General features: G+C 45.9%; 1 protein-coding gene across 2 annotated transcripts in view; it reads left to right on the forward strand.

Moving 5' to 3' along the window:
• The window catches only part of LOC106571081 (EMILIN-1-A), a 55,050-nt gene that overhangs the window by 7,515 nt on the left and 30,027 nt on the right, over window positions 1–17,508 (forward strand). For both annotated transcript variants that reach the window (XM_045695547.2, XM_045695546.2), the window contains exon 2: window positions 11,778–11,897. In XM_045695547.2, coding sequence (XP_045551503.2) covers window positions 11,778–11,897 — 120 coding nt within the window. The remainder of the gene's footprint in view (window positions 1–11,777; window positions 11,898–17,508) is intronic.

Here is a 17,508-nt window from a genome sequence, read left to right on the forward strand (position 1 = left end):
CGATCAGCCAACATCAGATCAGCCAACATCAGATCAGCCAACATCCGATCAGCCAACATCCGATCAGCCAACATCCGATCAGCCAACATCAGATCAGCCAACATCCGATCAGCCAACATCAGATCAGCCAACATCTGATCAGCCAACATCAGATCAGCCAACATCCGATCAGCCAACATCCGATCAGCCAATATCCGATCAGCCAACATCAGATCAGCCAACATCCGATCAGCCAACATCCGACTGGGTGACTGACTGGTGTCTGTTTGGGGTGGGTGACTGACTGGTGTCTGTTTGGGCTGGGTGACTGACTGGTGTCTGTTTGGGGTGGGTATTGTGTGTGTGTGTGAAGGTTAGTATGCATGATCTATTGACACGAGGGGTGTGGGTGGGTATAGTACCTTGTTTGAGTGTGTATTGATGGGGACAATGTCGTAACATGTTGGATAATCACTGACTACTGTGTGTCCTACAGACTGATCCTGCTTCTGACCTTGACACCAGCTTTAGTAGTACAGAGCCTGTAGACACATTGGATGAAAGCTTTCACCCTGGAATGAACTCAAGATCAACATCATCTGACTTTGAAATAAGCCAGGACAGCCAAATGTATTTATGAAAGCACAATCCCCTCTTGAGAAAACAAAACCACCAACACACAAGCCAAGTATTCTTCAAACTTGTCACACCCATGCAGCCAGTTCTTTGGCATGACGGAGAGAGGCTGTTAGTATACTATTCTAGCCTATTCACTCTATCGTTGGCAGTGCTCTACTCAACAGCACGACTGTAGGTGCTCATACACAACTAGACTGTCTACAAGTCAAGCCCCCTCCCTCAAACTTTTCACATCTTTTCCAACAGCCCATCTCAACACCCAATTATTGACTCTGAGTAACAAAACACCTACCAGTCTACTGTAACATATTTTTTGTTGTTGTTTACAGATGAACATGTTTTCTTGTTTGGTTACACATCCTCATGATCAGGCTTCATGTCTTTCCAGGAGACTTGCAGCACAAACAAATCTTCTGCGAGAGGTCGAAGCAGTGGGTGGTTAAGAAAGTGTACGAGAGGCTTGTGGAATTCTGTAGAATGCAGAAAGGACCAGACGGTTGTCTACAACGAGCCGGAGTCACAACTCCCCAAAACCAACATCGCCACAGCTCCAAAGCCTGCTAAACCAGGTGCCATTACCCAAAACAAGTAGACTTGATTGAGATGTTGTGTTCTGGACATCATCAAGACTCTTGGAAGAATGTTCTATGGACAGATGAGTCAAAAGTATAACTTTTTGGATAACGTGGGTACCTTTACGCCTGGCGAAAACCAAAACACTGCATTCCACAGTAAAAACCTCATACCAACGGTCAAGCATGGTGGTGGTAGTGTGATGGTTTGGGGATGCTTTGCTGCCTCACGACCTGGACGACTTGCCTTAATAGAAGGAACCATGGAATTCTGCTCTGTATCAGAGAATTCTACAGGAGAATGTCAGGCCCATCCGTCTGTGAGCTGAAGCTGAAGCACAGCTGGGTCATGCAGCAAGACAATGATCCAAAACACACAATCAAGTCTACATGAAAATGTCTAAAAAGCAACAAATTTGAAGTTTTGGAATGGCCTAGTCAAAGTCCAGACCTATTCCCAATTGAGATGTTGTGACAGGACTTGAAATGAGCACTTCATGCTTGAAAACCCACAAATGTCGCTGAGTTAAAGCAGTTCTGCATGGAAGAGAGGGCCAAAATTCCTCCACAGCGATATGAGAGACTGATCAACAACTACAGGAAGTGTTTGGTTAGAGTCATTGCAGCTAAAGGTGGCACAATCAGTTATTGAGTGTAACGGGCCAATTACTTTTCACAAAGGGGCATTGGGTGTTGCATAACTTTGTTCATGAAATAAATAAAATAAGTATGTAATTGTTGTGTTATTTGTTCACTCAGGTTCCCTTTATCTAATATCAGGTTTTGGTTGAAGATGTGAAAACATTCAGTATTAAAGATATGCAAAAGTAGAGAAAATTAGAAAGGGGCAAAATACTTATTCACGGCACTGTATGTATATAATAGTGTTTTATATAATATTTTTTACAAGTGTACTGACAAGTGACTAAATGACTCCAGCTGCATCAGAAACCAATAAAGTACTGACTTTTGAATCAATTCATTGTGATATTCATGAAACTTATTTGGATAAACTAGCTTCAGTCTTACTGCTAAAACAAATGATGCAGGGAGTTGGTGTATGATTTAAACTTTAATTAGTTGGCAAGTAAACATGTTTCAATAAAACAGTAGATAAGTCTGTCACTGTAGCAAATAAGTAGACATGGGTTGTATTCAAGACAATGTTTATTTGCTCTGGAGACCGAGGTGAGTTTACACAGCAGTATGCAGGAACAGTTATGGCAATGTATGACAGTATACAGTAGCAGAAAAATATACTATTAACACCTATAATAAATACTACAGTTCTACAAAGGGAATACTTGGATATGGTGTGTTTTGGTGGTGCAGTGAGTGTTTCGGAGTAAAAAAATATATATATATATATATATCACCTTTATTTAACCAGGCTAGTTTAGAACAAGTTCTCATTTACAACTGAGACCTGGCCAAGATAAAGCAAAGCAGTTTGATACATACAACAACACAGAGTTACACATGGAGTAAAACAAACATACAGTCAATAATACAGTAGAAAAAAATACTGGCGAGGTAATTATGATACGAGGATTCACTTTGATACAAGGAGAGATGGTTGTTATGGGATCTTTCACATATCCTCCTGAGAGTCATCAATTTCTTTGTATCTAAGCGGTATTGTCTGTAAGAGAAAAACGAAAACTCTATTAAACATTCATGGCCAATCGTTGTGTACCGTCTGTATTCCTCCTGTAGCAACGTGGTGTAGAATTAAGCAATAAGGCACGAGGGGGTGTGGTATATGGCCAATATACCACGGCTAAAGGCTGTTCTTAGGTACGACACAGCCCTTAGCCGTGGTATATTGGCCATATACCACAAACCCCCGAGGCGCCTTATTGCTATTATAAACTAGTTACCAATGTAATTAGAGCAGTAAAAATACATGTTTTCTCATACCTGTGGTATACGGTCTGATATACCACGGCTGTCAGCCAATCAGCATTAAGGGCTCGAACCACCCAGTTTATAATATGAGACATCTCACAGACACGTTAGCTAGCTAGCTAGCTACAGCACAGAGGTATATAGTTATTCCATGACTAATATGAGACATCTCACAGACACGTTAGCTAGCTAGCTAGCTACAGCACACAGATATATAGTTACTCCATGACTAATATGAGACATCTCTCAGACACGTTAGCTAGCTAGCTAGCTAGCTACAGCACACAGATATATAGTTACTCCATGACTAATATGAGACATCTCACAGACACGTTAGCTAGCTGGCTAGCTACAACAAACAGGTATATAGTTACTCCATGACTAATAGGAGTCATAAAGCCAAAGTCATTACTTTACTCTCTGCCATCATCATAATCTAAACATTTCTCCAGTTTTGCTCCTAATGAGAGGCACTGAGGCTAGCTAGGCTAGTTAGCTAGCTAGCTATAATGTTAGACTACAGTACATTTTATGTATAGCAGATACACAGCTAGCTAGCTAGCTAAACTTGGCTAGCTTGCCTTGTAGTGGTACTAGCAACCCCGTTATGGCTGAATCAATCACCAAATTGTACTGTACTGAACATCACTGCCTCGTGTATAAATAGAGCTTATATTCCTAGCAAACGACAGCAAAACAACCAACTTGTTTATCATTTACCCTCCTGAGTCCTGGTCCAGCTGGTCTAGGATTGCCTCCAATAATTGCTGGTCTCAGAATTATTTTTCTTGCAGTCTCAACTCCTCTCAGTGTATTCCGGCTCTAATAAATAGTGCTGTATGTTCCTATGTAAAAAAAAACATAAACAAATGTTTAATCGTCCAGCTCTTCGTGGTAAGAGGAATCATCAGAAGCAGCCATTGTAGCTAACAATTTAGCAGTCTCGGATAGACAGTGCATGGTAACATACTGTAGCTTCCATGAACCTGTAAACTAGTACCGCTCCCATTTTGAAAAGCCTGCCTTTGAGGGTGGGAACAAGGAAGTAGGGCTCCCGTCAGGCTGTAGTCTTTACAGAACCAGGGAAAATGAGTCAATGCAGATATCCTGCAATGTCCTGGCAGATACATCGTTGAGACAAATTCAATGGCTCTACTGAACAAGGAAGGACAACCATATCTACTAGCTGCTAGCGTGATCGTGCAAATTGGCAAAACAAAATGGCCACAATAATTGCTACAAAACATGGCTCCACTCATTTTTAGATTAGACAGCAGGCTTTGAACATCTCCTGGTGCAAACATTCAATAATAAAGATATAGTGCATAATTATGACTGGAGCACCCTCAGTCATAATTATGACTGGAACACCCTCTCAGTCATAATTATGACTGGAACACCCTCTCATCTCTCATAATTATGACTGGAACACCCTCTCAGTCATAATTATGACTGGAACACCCTCTCAGTCATAATTATGACTGGAACACCCTCTCAGTCATAATTATGACTGGAACACCCTCTCAGTCATAATTATGACTGGAACACCCTCTCATCACTCATAATTATCGAGTGAGACTGGAACACCCTCCCATCACTCATAATTATTGAGTGAGACTGGAACACCCTCTCATCACGAGCACAGGAGGTTGGTGGCACCTTGGTTGGGGAGGACGGGCTCGTGGTAATGGCAGTAGTGGAATCAGTGGGAATAGCATCAAACACATGGTTTCCATTCGCTCCGTTCCAGCCATTATTATGAGCTGTTCTCCCCTCAGCAGCCTCCACTGGGGGAGACTGGAAAAACACCCCAAATACTATATACCCTGAAGTTTCCCTTTCAGGAGTGATAATGAGCTGTAGTGCCGATGTTCACACACACACACACACACACACACACACACACACACACACACCACACACACACACACACACACACACACACACACACACACACACACACACACACACACACACACACACACACACACACACACACACACACACAAACACACAAACACACAAGCACCCTGTTGAACGCAGAATAACATATTACACAGACACACAGACAAGGACCCTGTTGAACGCAGAATAACATATTACACAGACACACAGACACACACACAAGCACCCTGTTGAACGCAGAATAACATGTTCACACACACACACACACACACACACACACACACACACACACACACACACACACACACACAAGCACCCTGTTGAACGCAGAATAACATGTTACACAGGCACACACACACACACACACAAACACAAACACACACACACACACACACACACACAAGCACCCTGTTGAACGCAGTATAGCCTATTACACACACAGGGGCAGTCAATAACACAATAGAAAAATCTATATACAGTGTGTGCAAATGTAGTAAGATTAGGGAGGTAAGGCAATAAATAGGCCATGGTGGTGAAATAATTACAATTTAGCATTAACACTGGAGTGATAGATGTGCAGAAGATGAATGTGCAAGTATAGATACTGGGGTACAAAGGAGCAAATAAAATGTATAACAATATGGGGATGAGGTAGTTGGGTGGGCTGTTTACAGATGGGCTATGTACAGGAAGCAATGATCGGTAAGCTGCTCTGACAGCTGATGCTTAAAGTTAGTGAGGGAGATATGAGTCTCCAGCTTCAGTGATTTTTGCAATTCGTTCCAGTCATTGGCAGCAGAGAACTGGAAGGAAAGGCGGCCAAAGGAGGAATTGGCTTTGGGGGTGACCAGTGAGATATACCTGCTGGAGCGCGTGCTACGGGTGGGTGCTGCTATGGTGACCGGTGAGCTGAGATAAGGCGGGGCTTTATCTAGCAAAGACTTATAGATGACCTGGAGCCAGTTAGTTTGGCGACGAGTATGAAGCGAGGGCCAGCCGACAAGAGCATACAGGTCACAGTGGTGGGTATTATATGGGGCTTCGGTGACAAAACGGATGGCACTGTGATAGACTACATCCAATTTGCTGAGTAGAGTGTTGGAGGCTATTTTGTAAATGACATCGCCGAAGTCAAGGATCCGATAGTCAGTTTTACGAGGGTATGTTTGGCAGCATGAGTGAAGGAGGCTTTGTTGCGAAATAGGAATAAGTGCAACATGTAAAGTGCAACAAAAGCCATAATGATTCCAGCCTGGCCCACCTGAACACAACCATCTGAGTAAGCATGAACATGAGAGTATGATAGTCCTCGTGCTCCATAGCCTCCCACAGTAAAGACTATTGGATCTCTGGGAATTAGAAAGGGAGCTGCAGGATATAAATATATGCTGAATCAGCAATTATAGACCCAAAACATAAATAAATAAAACATATTGGGACCAGGAGTTTTTCCTGACCACTCACCAGGAACAACTCTGGGCCCTAGTCATAAGCTGCCAGCAGGTCTAGTTTATTTCCTGGTGAGGTCACCTAAAGGTCAGTAAAAACTTCTGGCCCTGTCATTTATATTTTTACAGGCCTCTCACTGGCCCCTCATATTTGGGCCCTCCCAGAGGTCATTCAGGTACTAAACCCCTCCCAGGGGTCATTCAGATACTAAACCCCTCCCAGGGGTCATTCAGATACTAAACCCCTCCCAGGGGTCATTCAGATACTAAACCCCTCCCAGGGGTCATTCAGATACTAAACCCCTCCCAGGGGTCATTCAGGTACTAAACCCCTCCCAGGGGTCATTCAGATACTAAACTACTGCCAAAAGATGAGCTGCAGAATGTCCCTAGAGTAGACAGAGGCCGACAACGTCAAACAGCTCAACACTAAACATTAAACATTTAATATTTTCTCTTTCATAATATCTTGTCGCATGCTTGGGTTACTCAGACCGAAAATAGTTAGTTGTTTATAGTGGCTGGAATTTCTTCAGATATAATTTTTGAATGTCAAAGCACCATAAATCCCCAGCTGGTAGACAGTCTGGAAAAATAAATAACAGTTTGGTTCCATGTCTTTGATGGGGGTTTTTCTACAGTGGTGAGTGATTTCACCCTGGATATCTGGATTCATGGATATTTTTATTGGAATACAGTTGTCTGAATGTAGAATTTCATGTTAGAGAGAGAGAGGGGAGGGGGCTGGGAGTGAGAGAGAGAGAGAGAGAGAGAGAGGGGAGGGGGCTGGGAGTGAGAGAGAGAGAGAGAGAAAGAGGGGAGGGGACTGGGAGTGAGAGAGAGAAAGAGAGAGGGGAGGGGGCTGAGAGAGAGAGAAAGAGGGGAGAGAGCTGGGAATGAGAGAGAGAGAGAGAAAGACGGGAGGGGGCTGGGAGTGAGAGAGAGAAAGAGAGAAAGAGGGGAGGGGACTGGGAGTGAGAGAGAGAGAGAAAGAGGGGAGGGGGCTGGGAGTGAGAGAGAGAGAAAAGAGGGTGGGTGCTGGGAGTGAGAGAGAGAGAGAGAGAGGGGGGGTAGAGAGAAAGAGAGACAGCAACACAATTAGACCCGACCAAATCATGAGAAAACAAAAAGATAATTACTTGACACATTGGAAAGAATTAACAAAAAAACTGAGCAAACTAGAAATATATTTGGCCCTAATCAGAGAGCACAAAGTGGCAGAATACCTGACCAATGTGACTGACCCAAACTTAAGGAAAGCTTTGACTATGTACAATAGCCTTGCTATTGAGAAAGGCCCCCCTGAAGACAGACCTGGCTCTAAAGAGAAGACAGGCTATGTTCACACTGCCCACAAAATGATGTGGAAACTGAGCTGCACTTCCTAACCTCCTGCCAGATGTATGACCATATTAGGAGACACATATTTCCCTGATATTACACAGATCCAAAAATAATTCAAAAACATGTCAAATTTTGAAAACTCCCATATCAACTGGGTGAATTACCATAGTGTGTCATCACAGCAGCAAGACTTGTGACCTGTTGCCACAAGAAAAGGTCAGCCAGTGAAGAACAAACACCATTGTAAATACAACCTTATTTTCACATCGTTACAACACTGTATATAGGCATAATATGACATTTGAAATGCCTTTATTCATTTGGAACTTCTGTGAGTATAATGTTTACTGTTTATTTGTATAGTTTTTTTTCATTTTTGTTTATTATCTACTTCACTTGCTTTGGCAATGTTAACATATGTTTCCCATGCCAATAAACCCCCTTGAATTGAATTGAGAGAGAGAGGGGGAGGGAGAGAGAGAGGGGGGGAGAGAAAGGGGGAGGGGAGAAAGAGGAGAGAGGGGGAGAAAGAGAGAGAGAGGGAGAAAAGGGGAGAGAGAGAGAGCTAGGGGCGGAGAGATAGAAAGGGGGGAGAAAGAGAGAGGGGGGGAGAGAGAGGGGGGAGGGGAGAGAGAGAGAGAGAGGGGGGAGAAAGAGAGAGGGGGGGAGAAAAGGGGAGATAGAGAGAGAGAGCTAGGGGCGGAGAGATAGAAAGGGGGGAGAAAGAGAGAGGGGGGAGAGAGGGGGGGAGGGGAGAGAGAGAGCGAGTGGGAGAGAGAGGGGGAGAAAAGGGGAGATAGAGAGAGAGAGCTAGGGGCGGAGAGATAGAAAGGGGGGAGAAAGAGAGAGGGGAGAGAGAGAGGAGGGGAGAGAGAGAGCGAGGGGGAGAAGGAGAGAGGGGGGAGAAAGAGAGAGGGGGAGAGAGAGGGGGAGGGGAGAGAGAGAGAGAGCGAGGGGGGAGAAGGAGAGAGAGGGGGAGAAAAGGGGAGAGAGAGAGAGAGCTAAGGGCGGAGAGATAGAAAGGGGGGAGAAAGAGAGAGGGGGGAGAAAGAGGTGGGAGAGAGAGGGGGGAGGGGAGAGAGAGAGCGAGCGAGGGGGGAGAAGGAGAGAGAGGGGGAAGGGGGGAGAGAGGGGGAAGGGGAGAGAAGGAGAGAGAGCTAGGGCGGAGAGATAGAAAGGGGGGAGAAGGAGAGAGAGTATAAACCCATTCAGACACAGGAATGGGGGAGTCAGGGGAGAGTTGGGGTGGATCTAGGTGTTTAGCTAAACATCATAGAGAGAGAAGAAATGCTGTTTGAGATTCCTGTAAGAAGGAACTCTTTGTCCGCTAGAACTTCCAGTTCCAAGGCCAGAGTCTGCTGGACCCAAGAGGAAACACTAATTGGCTGTAATCACTGCCAAAGAAGTAGTACAGTAGTTTACTATAGAGGAGTACTGAGTGGGGTAGTTTACTATGGAGGAGGACTGAGTGTGGTAGTTTACTATGGAGGAGGACTGAGTGGGTAGTTTACTATAGAGGAGGACTGAGTGGGGTAGTTTACTATAGAGGAGGACTGAGTGGGGTAGTTTACTGTAGAGGAGGACTGAGTGGGGTAGTTTACTATGGAGGAGGACTGAGTGGGTGGTTTACTATGAAGGAGGACTGTGTGGGTGGTTTACTATGGAGGAGGACTGAGTGGGGTAGTTTACTATGGAGGAGGACTGAGTGGGTGGTTTACTATGGAGGAGGACTGAGTGGGTGGTTTATTATAGAGGAGGACTGGACTGAGTGGAGTAGTTTACTATAGAGGAGGACTGAGTGGAGTAGTTTACTGTAGAGGAGGACTGAGTGGGGTAGTTTACTATGGAGGAGGACTGAGTGGGGTAGTTTACTATGGAGGAGGACTGAGTGGGTGGTTTACTATAGAGGAGGACTGGACTGAGTGGAGTAGTTTACTATAGAGGAGGACTGAGTGGGGTAGTTTACTGTAGAGGAGGACTGAGTGGGGTAGTTTACTATGGAGGAGGACTGAGTGGGGTAGTTTACTATAAAGGAGGACTGAGTGGGGTAGTTTACTGTAGAGGAAGACTGAGTGGGGTAGTTTACTATGGAGGAGGACTGAGTGGGGTAGTTTACTATGGAGGAGGACTGAGTGGGGTAGTTTACTATGGAGGAGGACTGAGTGGGTGGTTTACTATAGAGGAGGACTGGACTGAGTGGAGTAGTTTACTATAGAGGAGGACTGAGTGGGATAGTTTACTATGGAGGAGGACTGAGTGGGGTAGTTTACTATAGAGGAGGACTGAGTGGGGTAGTGTACTATAGAAGAGGACTGAGTGGAGTAGTTTACTATGGAGGAGGACTGAGTGGGGTAGTTTACTATAGAGGAGGACGGAGTGGGGTAGTTTACTATGGAGGAGGACTAAGTGGGGTAGTGTACTATAGAAGAGGACTGAGTGGAGTAGTTTACTATGGAGGAGGACTGAGTGGGGTAGTTTACTATGGAGGAGGACTGAGTGGGGTAGTTTACTATGGAGGAGGACTGAGTGGGGTAGTTTACTATGGAGGGGGACTGAGTGGGGTAGTTTACTATAGAGGAGGACTGAGTGGGGTAGTTTACTATGGAGGAGGACTGAGTGGGGTAGTTTACTATAGAGGAGGACTGAGTGGGGTAGTTTACTATGGAGGAGGACTGAGTGGGGTAGTGTACTATAGAAGAGGACTGAGTGGAGTAGTTTACTATGGAGGAGGAATGAGTGGGGTAGTTTACTATAGAGGAGGACTGAGTGGGGTAGTTTACTATAGAGGAGGACTGAGTGGGGTAGTTTACTATGGAGGAGGACTGAGTGGGGCAGTTTACTATAGAGGAGGACTGAGTGGGGTAGTTTACTATAGAGGAGGACTGAGTGGGGTAGTTTACTATGGAGGAGGACTGAGTGGGGTAGTTTACTATGGAGGAGGACTGAGTGGGGTAGTTTACTATAGAGGAGGACTGAGTGGGGTAGTTTACTATGGAGGAGGACTGGGTGGGGTAGTGTCCTATAGAAGAGGACTGAGTGGAGTAGTTTACTATGGAGGAGGACTGAGTGGGGTAGTGTACTATAGAAGAGGACTGAGTGGAGTAGTTTACTATAGAGGAGGACTGAGTGGGGTAGTTTACTATGGAGGAGGACTGAGTGGGGTAGTTTACTATAGAGGAGGACTGCGTGGGGTAGTTTACTATGGAGGAGGACTGAGTGGGGTAGTTTACTATGGAGGAGGACTGTGTGGGGTAGTTTACTATGGAGGAGGACTGAGTGGGTGGTTTACTATAGAGGAGGACTGGACTGAGTGGAGTAGTTTACTATGGAGGAGGACTGAGTGGGGTAGTGTACTATAGAAGAGGACTGAGTGGAGTAGTTTACTATGGAGGAGGACTGAGTGGGGTAGTTTACTATAGAGGAGGACTGAGTGGGGTAGTTTACTATGGAGGAGGACTGAGTGGGGTAGTGTACTATAGAAGAGGACTGAGTGGGGTAGTTTACTATAGAGGAGGACTGAGTGGGGTAGTTTACTATAGAGGAGGACTGAGTGGAGTAGTTTACTATAGAGGAGGACTGGGGTTCATGATATGAAAATGATAAGATAACAGGACTGTCTCCCTGGGACAAAAGGGGGACTGTGTCTTAGATCTTAAATCTAGCTGTGTCTCCTCATTCTTATCCAGGGTCATCTGAGGGGGACTTATAGGGTAGGGTGTGTGTGTGTGTGTGTGTGAGTCTGTCTGTCTGTCTGCCTGTGTGTGTGTCCACATATCCCACGCATGCATGTGTGTTTGTATGATCTTATGTGGAATCAAGAACATCGACCTTCCACTGGTTTATTATTCTTCTCTGAACATTCTATTACAATTCTTCTGCCAGTAGTAACACACGGACTAAATGACTCATCTGGCATCGGCTTGCATTGCCTTACAGGAACTGGTGTGCTTACTGGGTGGCAACTGTGTGTATTTCCTTACAGGAACTGGTGTGCTTACGTGGTGACACGCACCATCAGCTGTGTAATGGAGGACGGGGTGGAGACGTACGTGAAGCCAGACTACCAGAGATGTGCCTGGGGACAGTGTTCCAGAGTGATGGCGTGAGTCTCTCTCTCTCTCTCTCTCTCTCTATCTCCCCCCCCCCCACTGCTCTCGTTCGGCCAGTAACCGAAAGGTTGCTGGATCGCACCCCCTCGGCACCTCTCTGATTCAGAGGGGTTGGGTTAAATGCGGAAGACACATTTCAGTTGAATGCATTCAGTTGTACAACTGACTAGGTATTCCCCGTTCCCTTCCCTTTCCTTTCCCGTCTCTGAAGGTAATTAATGAGTTTCCCTCCCTATCCATCCACTCTCTCCTGATCTCCGTTCAAATACTATTTAGAGTATCCTTCCTCTCTCTCTCTCTCTCTCTCTCTCTTTAGAGTATCCTTCCCCTCTCTCTCTCTCTCTCTCTCTCTCTTTAGAGTATCCTTCCCCCCTCTCTCTCTCTCTCTCTCTCTCTTTAGAGTATCCTTCCTCTCCTCTCTCTCTCTCTCTCTCTCTCTTTAGAGTATCCTTCCTCTCTCTCTCTCTCTCTCTTTAGAGTATCCTTCCCCTCTCTCTCTCTCTAGAGTATCCTTCCCCCTCTCTCTCTCTCTCTCTCTCTCTCTCTCTTTAGAGTATCCTTCCTCTCTCTCTCTCTCTCTCTCTCTTTAGAGTATCCTTCCTCTCTCTCTCTCTCTCTCTCTCTCTCTCTCAGAGTATCCTTCCTCTCTCTCTCTCTCTAGAGTATCCTTCCCCCCTCTCTCTCTCTCTCTCTCTAGAGTGTCCTTCCTCTCTCTCACTCTTTAAAGTATCCTTCCCCGCTCTCTCTCTTTAGAGTATCTTTCCCTCTCTCTCTTTAGAGTATCCCCTCTCTCTCTCTCGTCTCCCCTCTCTCTCTCTCTCTCTCTCTCTCTCTCTCTCTCACTTCAAAGTATCCTTCCCCCCTCTCTCTCTTTAGAGTATCCTTCCTCTCTCTCTCCCTTTAGAGTATCCTTCCCCTCTCTCTCTCTTTAGATTATCCTTCCCCTCTCGCTCTCTCACTCTCTCTCTCAAGAGTATCCTTCCCCTCTCTCTCTCACTCTCTCTCTCTAGAGTATCCTTCCTCTCTCTCTCGAGTATCCTTCCCCTCTCTCTCTCACTCTCTCTCTCTAGAGTATCCTTCCCCTCTCTCTCTCACTCTCTCTCTCTAGAGTATCCTTCCTCTCTCTCTCTTTAGAGTATCTTTCCTCTCTCTCTCTTTAGAGTATCCCCTCTCTCTCTCTCTCTCTCTCTCTCTCTCTCTCACTTCAAAGTATCCTTCCCCCCTCTCTCTCTTTAGAGTATCCTTCCTCTCTCTCTCCCTTTAGAGTATCCTTCCCCTCTCTCTCTCACTCTCTCTCTCTAGAGTATCCTTCCTCTCTCTCTCTTTAGAGTATCTTTCCTCTCTCTCTCTTTAGAGTATCCCCTCTCTCTCTCTCTCTCTCCTCTCTCTCTCTCTCACTTCAAAGTATCCTTCCCCCCTCTCTCTCTTTAGAGTATCCTTCCTCTCTCTCTCCCTTTAGAGTATCCTTCCCCTCTCTCTCTCTTTAGATTATCCTTCCCCTCTCTCTCTCTCACTCTCTCTCTCAAGAGTATCCTTCCCCTCTCTCTCTCACTCTCTCTCTCTAGAGTATCCTTCCTCTCTCTCTCTCTAAGAGTATCCTTCCTCTCTCTCTCTTTAGAGTATCCTTCCCCTCTCTCTCTCACTCTCTCTCTCTAGAGTATCCTTCCTCTCTCTCTCTTTAGAGTATCCTTCCTCTCTCTCTCTTTAGAGTATCCTTCCTCTCTCTCTCTCTTTAGAGTATCCTTCCTCTCTCTCTCTCTTTAGAGTATCCTTCCTCTCTCTCTCTTTAGAGTATCCTTCCTCTCTCTCTCTCTCTCTATCTCTCTCTCTCACTTTAGAGTATCCTTCCCCTCTCTCTCTCTCTAGAGTATCCTTCCTCTATCTCTCTCTCTAGAGTATCCTTCATCTCTCTCTCTCTCTCTTTAGAGTATCCTTCCCCTCTCGCTCTCTTTGTCTCTCTCTCTCTCTCTAGAGTATCCCTGTCTGTTCCTCCTTTCTCATTGCCAAAGCAAGTGATGTAGATAATAAATAAAAGTGAAATAAAAAGGAAGAAATAACTATAAACATTACATTCACAAAAGTTCCAAAAGAATAAAGACATTTCAAATGTCATATTATGTTTATATACAGTGTTGTAATGTCATGCAAATGGTTAAAGTACAAAAGGGAAAATAAATAAACATAAATATGGGTTGTATTTACAGTGGTGTTTGTTCTTCACTGGTTGAACTTTTCTTGTGGCAGCAGGTCACAAATCCTGCTGTTGTGATGACACACTGTGGTATTTCACCCAGTAGATATGGGAGTTTATCAAAACTGGGTTTGTTTTTCAAATTCTTTGTGGATCTGTGTAATCTGAGGGAAATATGTGTCTCTAATATGGTCATACATTTGGCAGGTTGGGAAGTGCAGCTCAGTTTCCACCTCATTTTGTGGGCAGTGTGCACATAGCCTGTCTTCTCTTGAGAGCCAGGTCTGCCTACAGCAGCCTTTCTCAATAGCAAGGCTATGCTCACTGAGTCTGTACATAGTCAAAGCTTTCCTTAAGTTTGGGTCAGTCACAGTGGTCAGGTATTCTGCCACTGTGTACTCTCTGTTTAGGGCCAAATAGCATTCTAGTTTGCTCAGTTTTTTTGTTAATTCTTTCCATGATGTCAAGTTATTATCTTTTTGTTTTCTCTTGATTTGATCTACAGTAATTGTGCTGCTGTCCCTCCTCTCTCTGTCTCGCTCTCTCACTCTCTGACATTCACTCTTTCTCCCTCCCTATCCCTCCTCTCTCCCTATCCCTCTTCTCTCCCTATCTCCCTCCCTATCCCTATCCCTCCTCTCTCCCTATCCCTCCTCTCCCTCCCTCCTCTCTCCCTATCACTCCCTACCCTCCTCTCTCCCTATCCCTCTCATCTCCCTATCCCTCCTCTCTCCCTATCCCTCCTCTCTCCCTATCCCTCCTCTCTCCCTATCCCTATCCCTCTTCTCTCCCTATCCCTCTCATCTCCCTATCCCTCCTCTCTTCCTATCCCTCCTCTCTCCCTATCCCTCTCATCTCCCTATCCCTCCTCTCTCCCTATCCCTCATGTCTCTCTATCCCTCCTCTCTCCCTATCCCTCCCTATCGCTTGTCTCTCCCTATCCCTCCTCTCTCCTTATCCATCCTCTCATCTACCTATCCCTCCTCTCTCCCTATCCCTCCTTTCTCCCCCTGTCGATTCTTTCTCCCTATCCCTCCTCTCTCCCTATCCCTCCTCTTTCCCTATCCCTCTCATCTCCCTATCCCTCCTCTCTCCCCTCTCTCCTCTCTCCCTATCCCTCCTCTCTCCGTCCTCTCTCCCTATCCCTCCTCTCTCCCTCCTCTCTCCTCTCTCCCTATCCCTCCCTATCCCTCCTCTCTCCCTATCCCTCCTCTCTCCTCTCTCCCTATCCCTCCTCTCTCCCTATGCCTCTCATCTCCCTAGGCCTCCTCTCCTCTCTCCCTATCCCTCCTCTCCTCTCTCCTTATCCCTCCTCTCTCCCTATCCCTCTCATCTCCCTATCCCTCCTCTCCTCTCTCCCTATCCCTCCTCTCTCTCCATATCCCTCCTCTCTCCCTACCCCTCCTCTCTCCCTATCCCTCCTTTCTCCCTATCCCTCCTCTCTCCTTTCTCCCTATCCCTCCTCTCTCCCTATCCCTCCTCTCTCCTTATCCCTCCTCTCTCCCTATCCCTCTCATCTCCCTATCCCTCCCTATCCCTCCTCTCTCTCCCTATCCCTACTTTCTCCCTATCATCTCCCTGTCCCTCCTCTCTCCCTATCCCTCCTCTCTCCCTATCATCTCCCTGTCCCTCCTCTCTCCCTATCCCTCCTCTCTCCCTATCATCTCCCTGTCCCTCCTCTCTCCCTATCCCTCCTCTCTCCCTATCCCTCCTCTCTCCCTATCATCTCCCTGTCCCTCCTCTCTCCCTATCCCTCCTCTCTCCCTATCCCTCTCATCTCCCTATCCTTCCTCTCTCCCTATCCCTCCTCTCTCCCTATCACTCTCATCTCTCTATCCCTCCTCTCTCCCTCTCATCTCTCTCTCTGGAGGTATTCAAGAGGTTGGATCTAAAGGACTTTATGTTTGGCTCTAAGTTCCTTATTCAGGATATAGGCCAGCTGAAACGGCTTGTCCTGCCCATATACCTCAGAGTGAGCAGAGAGAGGAATAAGATGCCATTTGGGAAGCATCTTAAAACCTAGGCTATGTTAAGTGGTTCCAGGCACCACAGTCTAGCCACTGCTCCCTCCACAAAAACCCCTGTTTCTTTTCTAAGTGTGGGTGCTCTCGTTTTCTCATGCTCTTTTAAAGAGGGAGGGAGAGAAGTTGGATGTTTAAGTCTTTTCTAGGTCTAGGAGAAGATGGCAAGACATGTTTCTTGTGCAAGTAGTGTGTGTGTGTGTGTATGTGTGTGTGTGTGTGTGTGTGTGTGTGTGTGTGTGTGTGTGCGTGCGTTTGTGTGTATGTGTTTGTGTGGTGTGTGTGTGTGTGTGTGTGTGTGTGTGTGTGTGTGTGTGTGTGTGTGTGTGTGTGTGTGTGTGTGTGTGTGTGTGTGTGTGTGCGTGCGTTTGTGTGTATGTGTTTGTGTGTGTGTGTGTGTGTGTGTGTGTGTGTGCGCGTTTGTGTGTATGTGTGTATGTGTGTGTGTGTGTGTGTGTGTGTGTGTGTGTGTGTGTGTGTGTGTGTGTGTGTGTGTGTGTGTGTGTGTGTGTGTGTGTGTGTGTGTGTGTGTGTGTGTGTGTGTGTGTGTGTGTGTGTGTGTGTGCGTGCGTGCGTGTGTGCGTGTGTACTGTATGAAGCTGCCATGAATCAACATCAGTGCCTCTGGTAAACAGGTAACTTCTAACAATGTTTTAATGATCTGCTCTAACAGACCATGAAGTCCAATAACATTCAGAGAATAAAATAATACACGGCCTCGCCAACAGTAACCCCTCATTTAGATCTTAATAACAGAATAAAGAATAAAGTGAAAGCAGGGAAATTGAGACGTTTACTCTGCATGCAACTGGCTTTCCTCACAAACAGTGACTCAAATATAGGACTGACCTTTGATGGGTACATCTTTACTCGTCTCATCTTTACCCGTCTCATCTTTACCCGTCTCATCTTTACCCGTCTCACCTTTACCTGTCTCACCTTTACTCGTCTCACCTTTACCTGTTTCCCCTTTACTCGTCTCATCTTTACCCGTCTCATCTTTACCCGTCTCATCTTTACCCGTCTCATCTTTACCCGTCTCATTTTTACCTGTTTCCTCCACTCGTCTCATCTTTACCCGTCTCATCTTTACCCGTCTCACCTTTACCTGTCTCACCTTTATCCGTCTCATTTTTACCTGTTTCCTCCACTCGTCTCACCTTTACCCGTCTCACCTTTACTCGTCTCACCTTTACCTGTTTCCCCTTTACTCGTCTCACCTTTACCTGTTTCCCCTTTACTCGTCTCACCTTTACTTTTTTCATTTTTACTCGTCTCACCTTTACTCGTATCAACTTTACCTGGTTCATCTTTACTCATTTCACCTTTACCTGTTTCCCCTTTACTCATCTCACCTTTACCTGTTTCATCTTTACTCGTCTCACCTTTACC

Source organism: Salmo salar, chromosome 15, assembly GCF_965601325.2.
Source record: "Salmo salar chromosome 15, fSalSal1, whole genome shotgun sequence".
Lineage (NCBI taxonomy): Eukaryota > Metazoa > Chordata > Actinopteri > Salmoniformes > Salmonidae > Salmo > Salmo salar.